The sequence below is a fragment of the Pecten maximus genome, chromosome 2 (genome assembly GCF_902652985.1).
Source record: "Pecten maximus chromosome 2, xPecMax1.1, whole genome shotgun sequence".
Lineage (NCBI taxonomy): Eukaryota > Metazoa > Mollusca > Bivalvia > Pectinida > Pectinidae > Pecten > Pecten maximus.
Genome location: NC_047016.1, coordinates 37,985,646 through 38,002,569, shown reverse-complemented (window position 1 = coordinate 38,002,569; position 16,924 = coordinate 37,985,646). Strand labels below are relative to the sequence as shown.

The window sequence follows — 16,924 nt, the reverse complement described above, 5'->3', positions numbered from 1 at the left end:
AATATAATTCAACTTTCATCATCCGTTTAAGTAACATATTAAATACTTGTGCAATAAGCATGTAATAGGCATGGTAACAAAACGATCAGTTATACCCTAACAAAAAAACATGTTTCAAATTATTTGGATTCCCAAACTGATTCACATTTCAGCAGTCGTGCATGAAATACATGTATTGATGATTTCCTTTCATTGTATTGAAAAATCTAGGGACTAGAAACTTCCTTTGATGGTAAGCCCTGAAACAAGTCATGTCCTGACCCCAGTATAAATAGATATGAGTAACCAGATGGGCATGTTGAGTCCCCCTTCCTCTGTAGGTAGTCATAACAAACAATCAAATTATCATCTTTTATTGCTGGGAATACCAGACTTAACCTTCTACCCTTGAAAAGGTTGTGGTTACTAATCCGCATGTAGAGACGTAGAAAAAAGTTCCTCGTGACAAATTTCTAAATTTGTATATCTCATTGGCAAAAGTATATACTACCATTAACCATTGTGATTGGTCAACACTGAAAGTGAGACTGTCACGTCTGAATTAGATAAAATTATCCCTGTCACGTCTGAATTAGATAAAATTATCCGTCACGTCTGAATTAGATAAAATTATCCCTGTCACGTCTGAATTAGATAAAATTATCCCTGTCACGTCTGAATTAGATAAAATTATCCCTGTCACGTCTGAATTAGATAAAATTATCCCTGTCACGTCTGAATTAGATAAAATTATCCGTCACGTCTGAATTAGATAAAATTATCCCTGTCACGTCTGAATTAGATAAAATTATCCCTGTCACGTCTGAATTAGATAAAATTATCCCTGTCACGTGTAAGTTAGATAAAATTATCCGTCACGTCTGAATTAGATAAAATTATCCCTGTCACGTCTGAATTAGATAAAATTATCCCTGTCACGTGTAAGTTAGATAAAATTATCCCTGTCACGTCTGAATTAGATAAAATTATCCCTGTCACATCTGAATTAGATAAAATTATCCCTGTCACGTGTGAGTTAGATAAAATTATCCATTTTTCAAATACCTGATTATGGATAGTATTTCACATGATAAACTTTAACATTGGTCAATTTTTTTTTATCATTTTGTTAATTAGCATTAATATTGATAGTTAATAGCAATTGGTGTTAATTAGATCTTTTCAATATACCATGGATCCAGATTTATTGCTAGTAATGTTAAAATTTTGTGAGAAACTCTACATACTGTCAGTGGTGTATAAGCATCTTTAATGTACAGTTTATAGTACAAAATTACTTTATACAATTTATTACCATATATCGCAATAAAACCGTAGCTTTGATTATTCATAACCTGTTTAGTCTACTATGTGTTTTAACTGTATCTACCTATGTTAAGCAAATCAATATCTAAACGTTCTCAGATTATATCTCAAGGTATAGCGACAACATTATTTCTATTTAAAATGTAGATAATTGAATTCTGGACTACTTATAAGTTACTACCTACCAATATATACATCACGATCTTAACATTAGCATGAACAGCCATGCATGACTTCTTTCTGTCAACTTGTTTATGTATATTTTCCAGTTGGCTTAACAACCAGATATTATTCCTGAATCATGCAGCCTTAACAGAAATAACCTTTGTTGATGATGTTTTCAAACAAAACATTGCTTGTTTTTTTCATCTTTCAGATTTGGTAACTTTCTTCTTCTTTCAGATTTCAACAAATATGTACTTAATATACTTGATATTTAAGGACTATTCTTATATGTAGAGTTTGTATCATTTGTTTATTAACTTTCATACATATGTTATCATATATAGTTCACATATGAAAATTTTCTTCATGTTGGAATGAATAATGATTCATAAACTGGATACCAGGACCACACCCTAAAATTTAATCATAAGTACACTGAGGTGTGAATAATGTATAAAATGATAATCAAATTGATTTTCTTTTTGTAGTTTATGTGCACGTGTGTAGCCAAAAGGACCTAACAATATGATGTTATCCTGTGCATCTTATAATCAGTTTGTATATATGGCTGTGCATTTACATAGACACACCAGCGAAAAATAATCGTTTTTTCTGCCTTAAAGTGAAATATATGAAAGTAAATGGGAAGCACCTCAATTTTCTATTTATTTAATTGAAGCATTTTTTTATTAGGTTATGCGTAAAAAAACCCAAACAACATCAGAATTAGTAGCACATTTGGATATTATAACAAAACCCTGTCTATTAAGGTCATCTGCATGTATTAAACCTGACTATTAAGGTCATCTGTATATATCAAAACCTGTCTATTAAGGTCATCTGTATATATCAAAACCTGTCTATTAAGGTCATCTGTATGTATCAAAACCTGTCTATTAAGGTCATCTGTATATATCAAAACCTGTCTATTAAGGTCATCTGTATATATCAAAAAATCCTGGTCTTATAGGTCATCTGTATTATTCAAAAACCTGTCTATTAAAGGTCATCTGTAGTATATCAAAATCGCAGATGGTAAATATAAGCATTGAACGGCTTTTAGTTGGCATTCATATTGACTATGAATGCCAACTGAAAGCCGTTCAAATCTTAAATAACACAACCCTGTCTATTAAGATCATCTATATATACATATATCAAAACCTGTTTATTAAGGTCATCTGTGTATATCAAAACCTGTCTATAATGATAAACTGCTTTGGTTCCCAATGTAACACACTTCATTGTACAATGTATATGTAGCTGTAGTTTTGAAAGCCACTTTTCTCTGCTAATTGAGTGGCATTTATAGGCAGATTTGATAGTACATTTTGTATTTACCACTAAAATATCATTACCACTAAAATAAGTAAATCTACAGTATACTATCAAGATGTCCTTTTACATTAATTAATGTTATTTACTATTTTACTTATTTTTTCCCAATCTTAATCAATCACAGATGAGGAACCTGGTACCAGCATGTAAATTTTAAAAAACATTACTCTTTAAAACCTAGATACAAAAACACCCATTAAGATTGGATATGCAAATTAATGTTTTAAGGCATTAGGGTTTTCTTTTTTTCCATTTCTTTTTTCTTTTTCATGTTGAAGTGGATATAATTTGTTCTGAAAGGTTATTGCACATATCCCAATTAACAGAAGTGAATTAAACATTTTGCAATGTGTCATTTCATTTGTGATTTTTTATTGAATTATCATTAAAATAACATTTCAAAATTCATCAAAATTCACTGCAATGTCTCAGGATTTCATTTTATCTCTTAGTTCACATACTGTATACTTTGTAAGGATAATATCATACCACATGTATAATATGCTGTACATGTTTGAATGATAATCTCATTTCAGCAATTTCCGTGCTTAAAATTTTTTGTTTAATTATGACAGTGATAATTTCAGTAATGAACATTGCTTTCTACAACATATTGTTGGTTTACAATTCACGATTGCACTATTTTGGTACACTTTAATTATGTATTAAAATATCAGTACACCAATTGTAATACAGTTGCTCTGTCGGAGAAACCTCATTCATTCGTATCACCTTACTTACTTATCCTCAAATAAACCCCCTCGTCGGCCATCTTACCCCGGGTGAAGGTTGGAGGTGTGTGGTTCGACAATCCCTACCCATGCTGGTTTGTGTTTCTTAGGAAGCTGAGCAACGAACCCGTCCCTGGGCAAGACACTTTACCCTAATACTTTGGATGGCATGCTACATGCCTCCCTTATGTTGTTCAGTGAGGTAGTCACCAACTACTACAAGGAGACCCAGCCTCAAAATGACCCTGGCTGTTTTCAGGGCAATAAACCCAGAAAACAAACAAACCCTCCCCAAGTGTAAATTCTAAAGTTCAGGGAGGGCTTATCTGTGGAGAAGTGGAGAAGGGAAGGGAGGGGTGCTTATTTTTGGGCAGAGGGCTTATATTCAGATTAATATGATACTTTCCATTATAATGACCTCCCGATCATTTATATCTTTCAGTATCAGCATTATGTAAGATATAATATTTGTGACTGATTCATAAGTTTGAGTATTCATTGTTGTAGGTTTGACCCATTTCAAGTTTTTGAGGTAAGTCAGCAGGTCTTATTTCTTTCCCTGAGATTGGGTGGAAGCAATATAATCCGAGACTTTTATAACTTATTCCAGTAATAAAACATACAATTGAAACATGATTTATTGTCTCAATACTCCTTTAGTTCAGATATACCTCTGCAGTGAATCATTTCTGACATAATTTTGTTGCCAATATTCCTTGTGATCAATATATCATTTTCTTTTACAAATACAGGTTACCCACTATCCATGTGCTGTGCTGTATATAAAGGTTTTACGTGGATACAATATCACCAAAGGATGGGCAGGGGACCTCAGTAAGTAAATATACAATGGGCAGGGGACCTCAGTAAGTAAATATACAATGGGCAGGGGACCTCAGTAAGTAAAATATACAATGGGCAGGGGACCTCACTAAGTAAAATATACAATGGGCTGGGGACCTCAGTAAGTAAAATATACACTGGGCAGGGGACCTCAGTAAGTAAAATATACAATGGGCAGGGGACCTTAGTAAGTAAAATATACAATGGGCAGGGGACCTCAGTAAGTAAAATATATAATGGGCAGGGGACCTCAGTAACTAAAATATACAATGGGCAGGGGACCTCAGTAAGTAAAATATACAATGGGCAGGGGACCTCAGTAAGTAAAATATACAATGGGTAGGGGACCTTAGTGAGTAAAATATACAATGGGCAGGGGACCTCAGTAAGTAAAATATACAATGGGCAGGGGACCTTAGTAAGTAAAATATACAATGGGCAGGGGACCTCAGTAAGTAAAATATACAATGGGCAGGGGACCTCAGTAAGTAAAATATACAATGGGCAGGGGACCTCAGTAACTAAAATATACGATGGGCAGGGGACCTTAGTAAGTAAAATATACAATGGGTAGGGGACGTCAGTAAGTAAAATATACAATGGGCAGGAGACCTCAGTAAGTAAAATATACAATGGGCAGGGGACCTCAGTAAGTAAAATATACAATGGGCAGGGGACCTCAGTAAGTAAAATATACAATGGGCAGGGGACCTCAGTAAGTAAAATATACAATAGGCAGGGGACCTCAGTAAGTAAAATATACGATGGGCAGGGGACCTCAGTAAGTAAAATATACAATGGGCAGGGGACCTCAGTAAGTAAAATATACAATGGACAGGGGACCTCAGTAAGTAAAATATACAATGGGCAGGGGACCTCAGTAAGTAAAATATACAATGGGCAGGGGACCTCAGTAAGTAAAATATACAATGGGCAGGGGACCTCAGTAAGTAAAATATACAATGGGTAGGGGACGTCAGTAAGTAAAATATACAATGGGCAGGGGACCTCAGTAAGTAAAATATACAATGGGCAGGGGACCTTAGTGAGTAAAATATACAATGGGCAGGGGACCTTAGTGAGTAAAATATACAATGGGCAGGGGACCTTAGTAAGTAAAATATACGATGGGCAGGGGACCTTAGTAAGTAAAATATACAATGGGCAGGGGACCACAGTAAGTAAAATATACAATGGACAGGGGACCTCAGTAAGTAAAATATACAATGGACAGGGGACCTCAGTAAGTAAAATATACAATGGGCAGGGGACCTCAGTAAGTAAAATATACAATGGGCAGGGGACCTCAGTAACTAAAATATACGATGGGCAGGGGACCTTAGTAAGTAAAATATACAATGGGTAGGGGACGTCAGTAAGTAAAATATACAATGGGCAGGAGACCTCAGTAAGTAAAATATACAATGGGCAGGGGACCTCAGTAAGTAAAATATACAATGGGCAGGGGACCTCAGTAAGTAAAATATACAATGGGCAGGGGACCTCAGTAAGTAAAATATACAATAGGCAGGGGACCTCAGTAAGTAAAATATACGATGGGCAGGGGACCTCAGTAAGTAAAATATACAATGGGCAGGGGACCTCAGTAAGTAAAATATACAATGGACAGGGGACCTCAGTAAGTAAAATATACAATGGGCAGGGGACCTCAGTAAGTAAAATATACAATGGGCAGGGGACCTCAGTAAGTAAAATATACAATGGGCAGGGGACCTCAGTAAGTAAAATATACAATGGGTAGGGGACGTCAGTAAGTAAAATATACAATGGGCAGGGGACCTCAGTAAGTAAAATATACAATGGGCAGGGGACCTTAGTGAGTAAAATATACAATGGGCAGGGGACCTTAGTGAGTAAAATATACAATGGGCAGGGGACCTTAGTAAGTAAAATATACGATGGGCAGGGGACCTTAGTAAGTAAAATATACAATGGGCAGGGGACCACAGTAAGTAAAATATACAATGGACAGGGGACCTCAGTAAGTAAAATATACAATGGACAGGGGACCTCAGTAAGTAAAATATACAATGGGCAGGGGACCTCAGTAAGTAAAATATACAATGGGCAGGGGACCTTAGTGAGTAAAATATGCAAAGGGGCAGGTGACCTTAGTAAGTAAAATATACAATGGACAGGGGACCTCAGTAAGTAAAATATACAATGGGCAGGGGACCTTAGTGAGTAAAATATACAATGGACAGGGGACCTCAGTAAGTAAAATATACAATGGGCAGGGGACCTCAGTAACTAAAATATACGATGGGCAGGGGACCTTAGTAAGTAAAATATACAATGGGTAGGGGACGTCAGTAAGTAAAATATACAATGGACAGGGGACCTCAGTAAGTAAAATATACAATGGGCTGGGGACCTCAGTAAGTAAAATATACAATGGGCTGGGGACCTCAGTAAGTAAAATATACAATGGGCAGGGGACCTCAGTAAGTAAAATATACGATGGGCAGGGGACCTCAGTAAGTAAAATATACAATGGGCAGGGGACCTCAGTAAGTAAAATATACAATGGGCAGGGGACCTCAGTAAGTAAAATATACAATGGGCAGGGGACCTTAGTGAGTAAAATATACAATGGGCAGGGGACCTCAGTAAGTAAAATATACAATGGGCAGGGGACCTCAGTAAGTAAAATATACAATGGGCAGGGGACCTCAGTAAGTAAAATATACAATGGGCAGGGGACCTCAGTAAGTAAAATATACAATGGGCAGCATACCTTAGTAAGTAAAATATACAATGGGCAGGGGACCTCAGTAAGTAAAATATACAATGGACAGGGGACCTCAGTAAGTAAAATATACAATGGGCAGGGGACCTCAGTAAGTAAAATATACAATGGACAGGGGACCTCAGTGAGTAAAATATACAATGGGCAGGGGACCTCAGTAAGTAAAATATACAATGGACAGGGGACCTCAGTAAGTAAAATATACAATGGGCAGGGGACCTCAGTAAGTAAAATATACAATGGGCAGGGGACCTCAGTAAGTAAAATATACAATGGGCAGGGGACCTCAGTAAGTAAAATATACAATGGGCAGGGGACCTCAGTAAGTAAAATATACAATGGGCAGGGGACCTCAGTAAGTAAAATATACAAGGGGCAGGGGACCTCAGTAAGTAAAATATACAATGGGCAGGGGACCTCAGTAAGTAAAATATACAATGGGCAGGGGACCTCAGTAAGTATAATATATAATGGGCAGGGGACCTCAGTAAGTAAAATATACAATGGGCAGGGGACCTTAGTGAGTAAAATATGCAAGGGGCAGGTGACCTTAGTAAGTAAAATATACAATGGACAGGGGACCTCAGTAAGTAAAATATACAATGGGCAGGGGACCTTAGTAAGTAAAATATACAATGGGCAGGGGACCTCAGTAAGTAAAATATACAATGGGCAGGGGACCTTAGTGAGTAAAATATGCAAGGGGCAGGTGACCTTAGTAAGTAAAATATACAATGGACAGGGGACCTCAGTAAGTAAAATATACAATGGGCAGGGGACCTCAGTAAGTAAAATATACAATGGGCAGGGGACCTCAGTAAGTAAAATATACAATGGACAGGGGACCTCAGTAAGTAAAATATACAATGGACAGGGGACCTCAGTAAGTAAAATATACAATGGGCAGGGGACCTCACTAAGTAAAATATACAATGGGCAGGGGACCTTAGTAAGTAAAATATACAATGGGCAGGGGACCTCAGTAAGTAAAACATACAATGGGCAAGGGACCTCAGTGATTAAAATATGCAAGGGGCAGGTGACCTTAGTAAGTAAAATATACAATGGACAGGGGACCTCAGTAAGTAAAATATACAATGGGCAGGGGACCTTAGTAAGTAAAATATACAATGGGCAGGGGACCTTAGTGAGTAAAATATACAATGGGCAGGGGACCTTAGTGAGTAAAATATACAATGGACAGGGGACCTCAGTAAGTAAAATATACAATGGGCAGGGGACCTTAGTGAGTAAAATATACAATGGGCAGGGGACCTCAGTAAGTAAAATATACAATGGGCAGGGGACCTCAGTAAGTAAAACATACAATGGGCAGGGGACCTCAGTGAGTAAAATATGCAAGGGGCAGGTGACCTTAGTAAGTAAAATATACAATGGACAGGGGACCTCAGTAAGTAAAATATACAATGGGCAGGGGACCTCAGTAAGTAAAATATACAATGGGTAGGGGACCTCAGTAAGTAAAATATACAATGGGCAGGGGACCTCAGTAACTAAAATATACGATGGGCAGGGGACCTTAGTAAGTAAAATATACAATGGGTAGGGGACGTCAGTAAGTAAAATATACAATGGACAGGGGACCTCAGTAAGTAAAATATACAATGGGCTGGGGACCTCAGTAAGTAAAATATACAATGGGCTGGGGACCTCAGTAAGTAAAATATACAATGGGCAGGGGACCTCAGTAAGTAAAATATACGATGGGCAGGGGACCTCAGTAAGTAAAATATACAATGGGCAGGGGACCTCAGTAAGTAAAATATACAATGGGCAGGGGACCTCAGTAAGTAAAATATACAATGGGCAGGGGACCTTAGTGAGTAAAATATACAATGGGCAGGGGACCTCAGTAACTAAAATATACAATGGGCAGGGGACCTCAGTAAGTAAAATATACAATGGGCAGGGGACCTCAGTAAGTAAAATATACAATGGGCAGGGGACCTCAGTAAGTAAAATATACAATGGGCAGCATACCTTAGTAAGTAAAATATACAATGGGCAGGGGACCTCAGTAAGTAAAATATACAATGGACAGGGGACCTCAGTAAGTAAAATATACAATGGGCAGGGGACCTCAGTAAGTAAAATATACAATGGACAGGGGACCTCAGTGAGTAAAATATACAATGGGCAGGGGACCTCAGTAAGTAAAATATACAATGGACAGGGGACCTCAGTGAGTAAAATATACAATGGGCAGGGGACCTCAGTAAGTAAAATATACAATGGGCAGGGGACCTCAGTAAGTAAAATATACAATGGGCAGGGGACCTCAGTAAGTAAAATATACAATGGGCAGGGGACCTCAGTAAGTAAAATATACAATGGGCAGGGGACCTCAGTAAGTAAAATATACAATGGGCAGGGGACCTCAGTAAGTAAAATATACAAGGGGCAGGGGACCTCAGTAAGTAAAATATCCAATGGGCAGGGGACCTCAGTAAGTAAAATATACAATGGGCAGGGGACCTCAGTAAGCATAATATATAATGGGCAGGGGACCTCAGTAAGTAAAATATACAATGGGCAGGAGACCTTAGTGAGTAAAATATGCAAGGGGCAGGTGACCTTAGTAAGTAAAATATACAATGATCAGGGGACCTCAGTAAGTAAAATATACAATGGGCAGGGGACCTTAGTAAGTAAAATATACAATGGGCAGGGGACCTCAGTAAGTAAAATATACAATGGGCAGGGGACCTTAGTGAGTAAAATATGCAAGGGGCAGGTGACCTTAGTAAGTAAAATATACAATGGACAGGGGACCTCAGTAAGTAAAATATACAATGGGCAGGGGACCTCAGTAAGTAAAATATACAATGGGCAGGGGACCTCAGTAAGTAAAATATACAATGGACAGGGGACCTCAGTAAGTAAAATATACAATGGACAGGGGACCTCAGTAAGTAAAATATACAATGGGCAGGGGACCTCACTAAGTAAAATATACAATGGGCAGGGGACCTTAGTAAGTAAAATATACAATGGGCAGGGGACCTCAGTAAGTAAAACATACAATGGGCAGGGGACCTCAGTGAGTAAAATATGCAAGGGGCAGGTGACCTTAGTAAGTAAAATATACAATGGACAGGGGACCTCAGTAAGTAAAATATACAATGGGCAGGGGACCTTAGTAAGTAAAATATACAATGGGCAGGGGACCTTAGTGAGTAAAATATACAATGGGCAGGGGACCTTAGTGAGTAAAATATACAATGGACAGGGGACCTCAGTAAGTAAAATATACAATGGGCAGGGGACCTCAGTAAGTAAAATATACAATGGGCAGGGGACCTCAGTAAGTAAAATATACGATGGGCAGGGGACCTTAGTGAGTAAAATATACAATGGGCAGGGGACCTCAGTAAGTAAAATATACAATGGGCAGGGGACCTCAGTAAGTAAAACATACAATGGGCAGGGGACCTCAGTGAGTAAAATATGCAAGGGGCAGGTGACCTTAGTAAGTAAAATATACAATGGACAGGGGACCTCAGTAAGTAAAATATACAATGGGCAGGGGACCTCAGTAAGTAAAATATACAATGGGTAGGGGACCTCAGTAAGTAAAATATACAATGGGTAGGGGACCTCAGTAAGTAAAATATACAATGGGCAGGGGACCTCAGTAAGTAAAATATACAATGGGCAGGGGACGTCAGTAAGTAAAATATACAATGGGTAGGGGACGTCAGTAAGTAAAATATACAATGGGCAGGGGACCTCACTAAGTAAAATATACAATGGACAGGGGACCTCAGTAAGTAAAATATACAATGGGTAGGGGACGTCAGGAAGTAAAATATACAATGGGCAGGGGACCTTAGTGAGTAAAATATACAATGGGCAGGGGACCTTAGTGAGTAAAATATACAATGGACAGGGGACCTCAGTAAGTAAAATATACAATGGGCAGGGGACCTCAGTAAGTAAAATATACAATGGGCAGGGGACGTCAGTAAGTAAAATATACAATGGGTAGGGGACGTCAGTAAGTAAAATATACAATGGGCAGGGGACCTCACTAAGTAAAATATACAATGGACAGGGGACCTCAGTAAGTAAAATATACAATGGGCAGGGGACCTTAGTAAGTAAAATATACAATGGGCAGGGGACCTCAGTAAGTAAAATATACAATGGGCAGGGGACCTTAGTAAGTAAAATATACAATGGACAGGAGACCTCAGTAAGTAAAATATACAATGGGCAGGGGACCTCAGTAAGTAAAATATGCAATGGGCAGGGGACCTCAGTAAGTATAATATATTTAATGGGCTTTTGGGAAAAAATATACAACCCTACAAGAGCTTGCAAATTTTTTGGCATGAGACACCAATGTCTATATGACGCTAATGGTTTGGTAAAGTTAAAGGATAGGTGAGGGACAGGTGGGAGAACTTAGATGCCAGATAATTTTATTTTAATTGGTGAAAGTTTGATCAATGATAAAACAAGCAACAGACCCAAAGGGCCTGCATCGCTTACCTGGTATTCACTTCTTCAGTGATTCTCTACATTTCAGTAAATCAGAAGAATTTGTTTCTGTGCTCATCAAATTTGACCCCTGTGACCTGGAATAATTTTATTGGTCAAGGTCATTTTTTTCGCAAATTTTATTGAGCATTTTCTCAGGAACATACCAGCCAAATATCATGCTTCTAGGCCATTTGGGTTTGGAGAAAATGTTGACGCTGGATGACGCATCATGGCATAAGCTAACTTGGCACTTTGGGCCAGGTGTGCTAATCAATTATATAATAATATAACAAGTTGAATTGTTTTATTAACCATCAAATGACTTTTAATTTGTTTCCTCATCAGTGGACACTCCAGATCCATATGTCACCCTCTACATCAAGACAGCCCCAAACTGTTTACAGAAGACCTCTATCAAAGACAATGATATCAACCCAGTCTGGAACGAGACCTACACATTCTACATTGACCCCAGGGAACGAAGCAATCGACTAGGTGAGTACCAGGCTGGTCTCATAAAAAAATTACAGCGATACAGAAATACCTACCAACAGAGGATGGTCTTTCTGGAAAGGTAGCATGAACAGGTCTAATCTCAGAAAAAAAATTATACAAATCCCCTCATGCACAACATGAACTTGTTCAAGATAACTACCGTAATTCTTGTACTTGACTAATATATAAAGTTTGATCAAAAATAGTTTAAAAGTGAAGTCACTAGAGCCATGACAAGGGTTTTCTATAAAAAGGAAACTGTGACCTTGACCTTGGCATCCCTAAAACACAAACTTGTTTGAGGTATGCTAAAACTTCATCAATGTTTGAAATTTGATCAAAATCTATTTTAAAATGAAATCCCTACTAAAAACGACAAAGAAAGTGAATGAATGATTTTAAGAATGAAATGTTATATCCCTCCTTGGCTTAATTGTGAGGTGATAAACATTCTGTAAACTGGGTACTCAATTTCTAACCGAGATGTACAATGATCCACAGCATTATATATAGTGTATTATCATGCTACCAGAAACATTTTTCAGCAACATTCTGTAACCCTACCAACACCCACACTGGTATCAATGTCTCCAAATGTCACAATAGATGTAAAGTGACCTAGGAGTCAAAATTCTAGTGTTAAAGAAAGTGTCAACTGACCCAAGGGATGACAATACCCATTAGTATATTATCATTTACTCATCCTATATAAAGTGACCTGGGAATGAAATTTTAAGCGTCAGAATTAAGTGTCAGATGACTGAACAAATGACAATGTCCAGCAGTACGATGTATCCATGACTCCTCTTGGTTTTCTTTTGTTACAGAGATATCATTGATGGATTCTAATTACCTAATGGATGAGCCTTTGGGGTCACAGGTCATCGATCTCAAAGAACTTCCATATCAGGAAAAAGAGAAATACTCACTGGAATTTTTTGGGGTAAGACGATCTTTTTCAATACATTAAAAAGTAACATTAGTAATATTAGAAAGTTTCATTTCACATTATATGTACATCATAAATAGTGAACATGGATGATACTCACACAGCCTGTAGACTGTATGTCTACAGTCAACACAGGGGCTTGACACAAACTCTAACCCTAACTGTAATACACAGATAACACATTTTATAGATCATAGAGTTGGAAATCTGTGCCAAGTCCCTGTGACAGTCTGTTAAACCTTGTAATGCCTGTAAACTTGTATGTATAAACCCTGTTATTATTTTTACCTGAAAATTGACCTTATCAGGTCTGAAAAAATTGACCCATTGACCCATTCCAGTCTAAAAACACTGACCTATTGACCCTTTCAGTCTGACCTATTGACCCTTTCCAGTCCGTAAACACTGACCTATTGACCCTTTCCAGTCTGAAAACACTGACGTATTGACCCTTCCAGTCTGAAAACAATGACCCATGTCCTTTCATTGTTCAGTCTGAAAACACTGACACATTGACCCTTCCAGCCTGACCTATTGACCCTGTCCAGTCTGAAAGAATTGACCAAATGATCCTGTTCCATCTGAAAAAAACTGACCTAATCACCCTTCCAGTCGGAAAGCACTGACTTATTGATAAATCAAATCTGAATGTAAAAATACACAATACTATATAATTTCATGTTAGAGTTCAAAACACATTGAATACATAAATATTATACAGTGAAATAAGCCTTCCTCTTCATTTCAGACATCAGTGGTCGAATTTGAGCTGTGGGCAGACATGAAGTAAGTATTAATATATTATATACTGTACCCACCTACATATGTATATAGGGTCTGATTACAAACATCTAAAATGTCTAGAAGATTCTTTATTAAATCAGGCAATACCAAAAAAAAAAAAAGAGAAATATTCTTGATGGCCATAAAACATGAGGTAGTAGATCCAGCTTCATGTGAGATTCTGCTCAGTTACAAGAAAATGTCTTATGTAAACTGTATTTATTTTACAATGATTGCAAAACAAGTTAAAACAACTTATTAGGTCACCTGTTGACCTATTGCGATCGCCTTTTGTCCGGCGGCGTGCGTCGTTCATCGTCCGTCGTAAACAATTTACATTTTCAACTTCTTCTCAATAACAAACAGGCCCAGAGACCTGATATTGGGTGTGTAGCATGCTGGGATAAAGAACTACAAAGTTTGTTCCAAGTGGATGACCTTGTCTTTCATTCAAGGTCATAGGGGTCAATTATGCTAAAATCTTTAAACAACTTCTTCTCTGTAACCATAAGGCCCAGCTACCCAATATTAGGTCAGTTTTATGCTGGAACAAAGGGCTATTAAGTTTGTTCAAATGGATGACCTTGACCTTCATTCAAGGTCACAGGGGCCAAATATGTTAAAATATATCATAACTCAGGTGACTGTTAAGGCCCATGGGCTTCTTGTGGTAATAATGCTTGTCGGCCTGGATGGAAGTGCACAAGGTGTCTCTTACTGTGGGAGGAAACCAGAGTACCCACAGAAAACCCATGTGATGGAGCGGGTGACCCCATACTTTATTACATGCGATTGTAGAATCAAATCCTGGCCATCTAGGTGAAAGCCAAGTGTGTGTAACCACTGTGCAACCCAACCACCTAAAGAAAATGTCCGTTAGACATGAATGCCCCCGCTTCTATGCAACAATATTTCTTGTGCAGAAGGTGTCAAAGGTGACCTTTGACCCTCTAACCTTGACCAATGATCACCAGAATGTGATCGGATGTAGAACTTGATGTTATAATACTATGGTGTTAATATGAACAAAATCTGTTCAAGGGGTGCTCAAATATGTCAATGATTGGGAATGGGACGTAGTAAGATGTGGAACTGATAAAGAGGAAGGGTGATAATAACTCTCACTAACTTGTGGGAGGGTGATAATAACTCTCACTAACTTGTGGGAGGGTGATAATAACTCTCATTAACTTGTGGGGGGGGGGGGGGGGGGGGTCATAATAACTCACTAACATGTAGGAGGGTGATAATAACTCTCACTAACTTGTGGGAGGGTGATAATAACTCTCACTAACTTGTGGGAGGGTGATAATAACTCTCACTAACTTGTGGGAGGGTGATAATAACTCTCACTAACTTGTGGGAGGGTGATAATAACTCACTAACTTGTGGAAGGGTGATAATAACTCTCACTAACTTGTGGGAGGGTGATAAAAACTCTCACTAACTTGTGGGAGGGTGATGATAACTCTCACTAACTTGTGGGAGGGTCATAAAAACTCTCACTAACTTGTGGGAGGGTGATAATAACTCTCACTAACTTGTGGGAGGGTGATAATAACTCTCACTAACTTGTGGGAGGGTGATAATAACTCTCACTAACTTGTGGGAGGGTGATAATAACTCTCACTAACTTGTGGGAGGGTCATACAAACTCTCACTAACTTGTTGGAGGGTCATACAAACTCTCACTAACTTGTGGGAGGGTCATAAAAACTCTCACTAACTTGTGGAAGGGTCATACAAACTCTCACTAACTTGTGGGAGGGTCATACAAACATTCACTAACTTGTGGGAGGGTCATACAAACTCTCACCAACTTGTGGAAGGGTCATAAAAATCCTCACTAACTTGTACTGTTGTTCTGTCCAGCTGTGAGCCTCAGTTACGCTTCAGTCTAACACTAAGTGAAGAGGAGAGGGAATTCGTTGAGAACAGAAAGATGAGAGTATTTGAAGCCATGAAGAAATACCTAGGGGAGGAAGCACCAGTTACTCATCACGAAGTAAGTCGGTCCAGGTATAGGATGTTAACAGGAACACCACAAACAGATGTATGTCTGAGTTTATTCAATGATTTAGGTATAGGATGTTAACAAGAACACCACAAACAGATGTATGTCTGAGTTTATTCAATGATTTAGGTATAGGATGTTAACAAGAACACCACAAACAGATGTATGTCTGAGTTTATTCAATGATTTAGGTATAGGATGTTAACAAGAACACCACAAACAGATGTATGTCTGAGTTTATTCAATGATTAAGGTATAGGATGTTAACAAGAACACCATAAACAGATGTATGTCTGAGTTTATTCAATGATTTAGGTATAGGATGTTAACAAGAGCACCACAAACAGATGTATGTCTAAGTTTATTCAGTGACTTCTCTTTCTTTTGAAAAGTAACGTCCTGAATATAACTAAAATTTAAAAATTGGAAATAATTTTAATAATATGAATTCATACCATCATAATGTTAAACCTCATAATAACATTCATGCCAAAAATGAGATAATTTGACCTCTGAAGACACTTGCCACAAACCTTTAACCAAAGAATGGATCCAAACAAGTAAAGCCTCACACATTTTTGTTGAAAAAAAAAATATGTTAACAAATTAAATCCATACTACCATTGTTACATCCCACAAGGGCACCCTAATGACCCGACTTATAACTGTAGACCACTGACAAAAAACTTTTAACTAACAAGAGGCCCATGGGCCTTAACGGTCATCTGACAAACACTTACACTCACAGCAGGGACACACACCCCAATCCAGCATTATTACCATAAATTATTTATCGCAGCCAGTTATGTTTTAGATCAAATTTGGTTTTTATCCATTTAGCTTGTCCAGGAAGAGCAGCATCATAAAGCAAAATTTTAGCCAAGTTCCCATTTTTGGGGCATGCCCCTCTGTCCCAATGGGTCAGACAAGACTCATTTATATCAATTAGGATTGCCTTTCCCCAATGATGTTTCATACTAAATATGGTTGTAATCAATTCAGGCATTAAGGAGGAATTGCATTTT

General features: G+C 38.0%; 1 protein-coding gene across 4 annotated transcripts in view; it reads left to right on the top strand.

The window, feature by feature from the left end:
- LOC117321997 (cytosolic phospholipase A2-like) overlaps positions 1 to 16,924 on the top strand; it is a 47,166-nt gene that overhangs the window by 22,521 nt on the left and 7,721 nt on the right. For all 4 annotated transcript variants that reach the window (XM_033876686.1, XM_033876683.1, XM_033876684.1 and 1 more), the window contains 6 exons: positions 4,047 to 4,071; positions 4,292 to 4,373; positions 12,004 to 12,153; positions 12,981 to 13,096; positions 13,851 to 13,888; positions 15,758 to 15,890. In XM_033876686.1, coding sequence (XP_033732577.1) covers positions 4,047 to 4,071; positions 4,292 to 4,373; positions 12,004 to 12,153; positions 12,981 to 13,096; positions 13,851 to 13,888; positions 15,758 to 15,890 — 544 coding nt within the window. The remainder of the gene's footprint in view (positions 1 to 4,046; positions 4,072 to 4,291; positions 4,374 to 12,003; positions 12,154 to 12,980; positions 13,097 to 13,850; positions 13,889 to 15,757; positions 15,891 to 16,924) is intronic.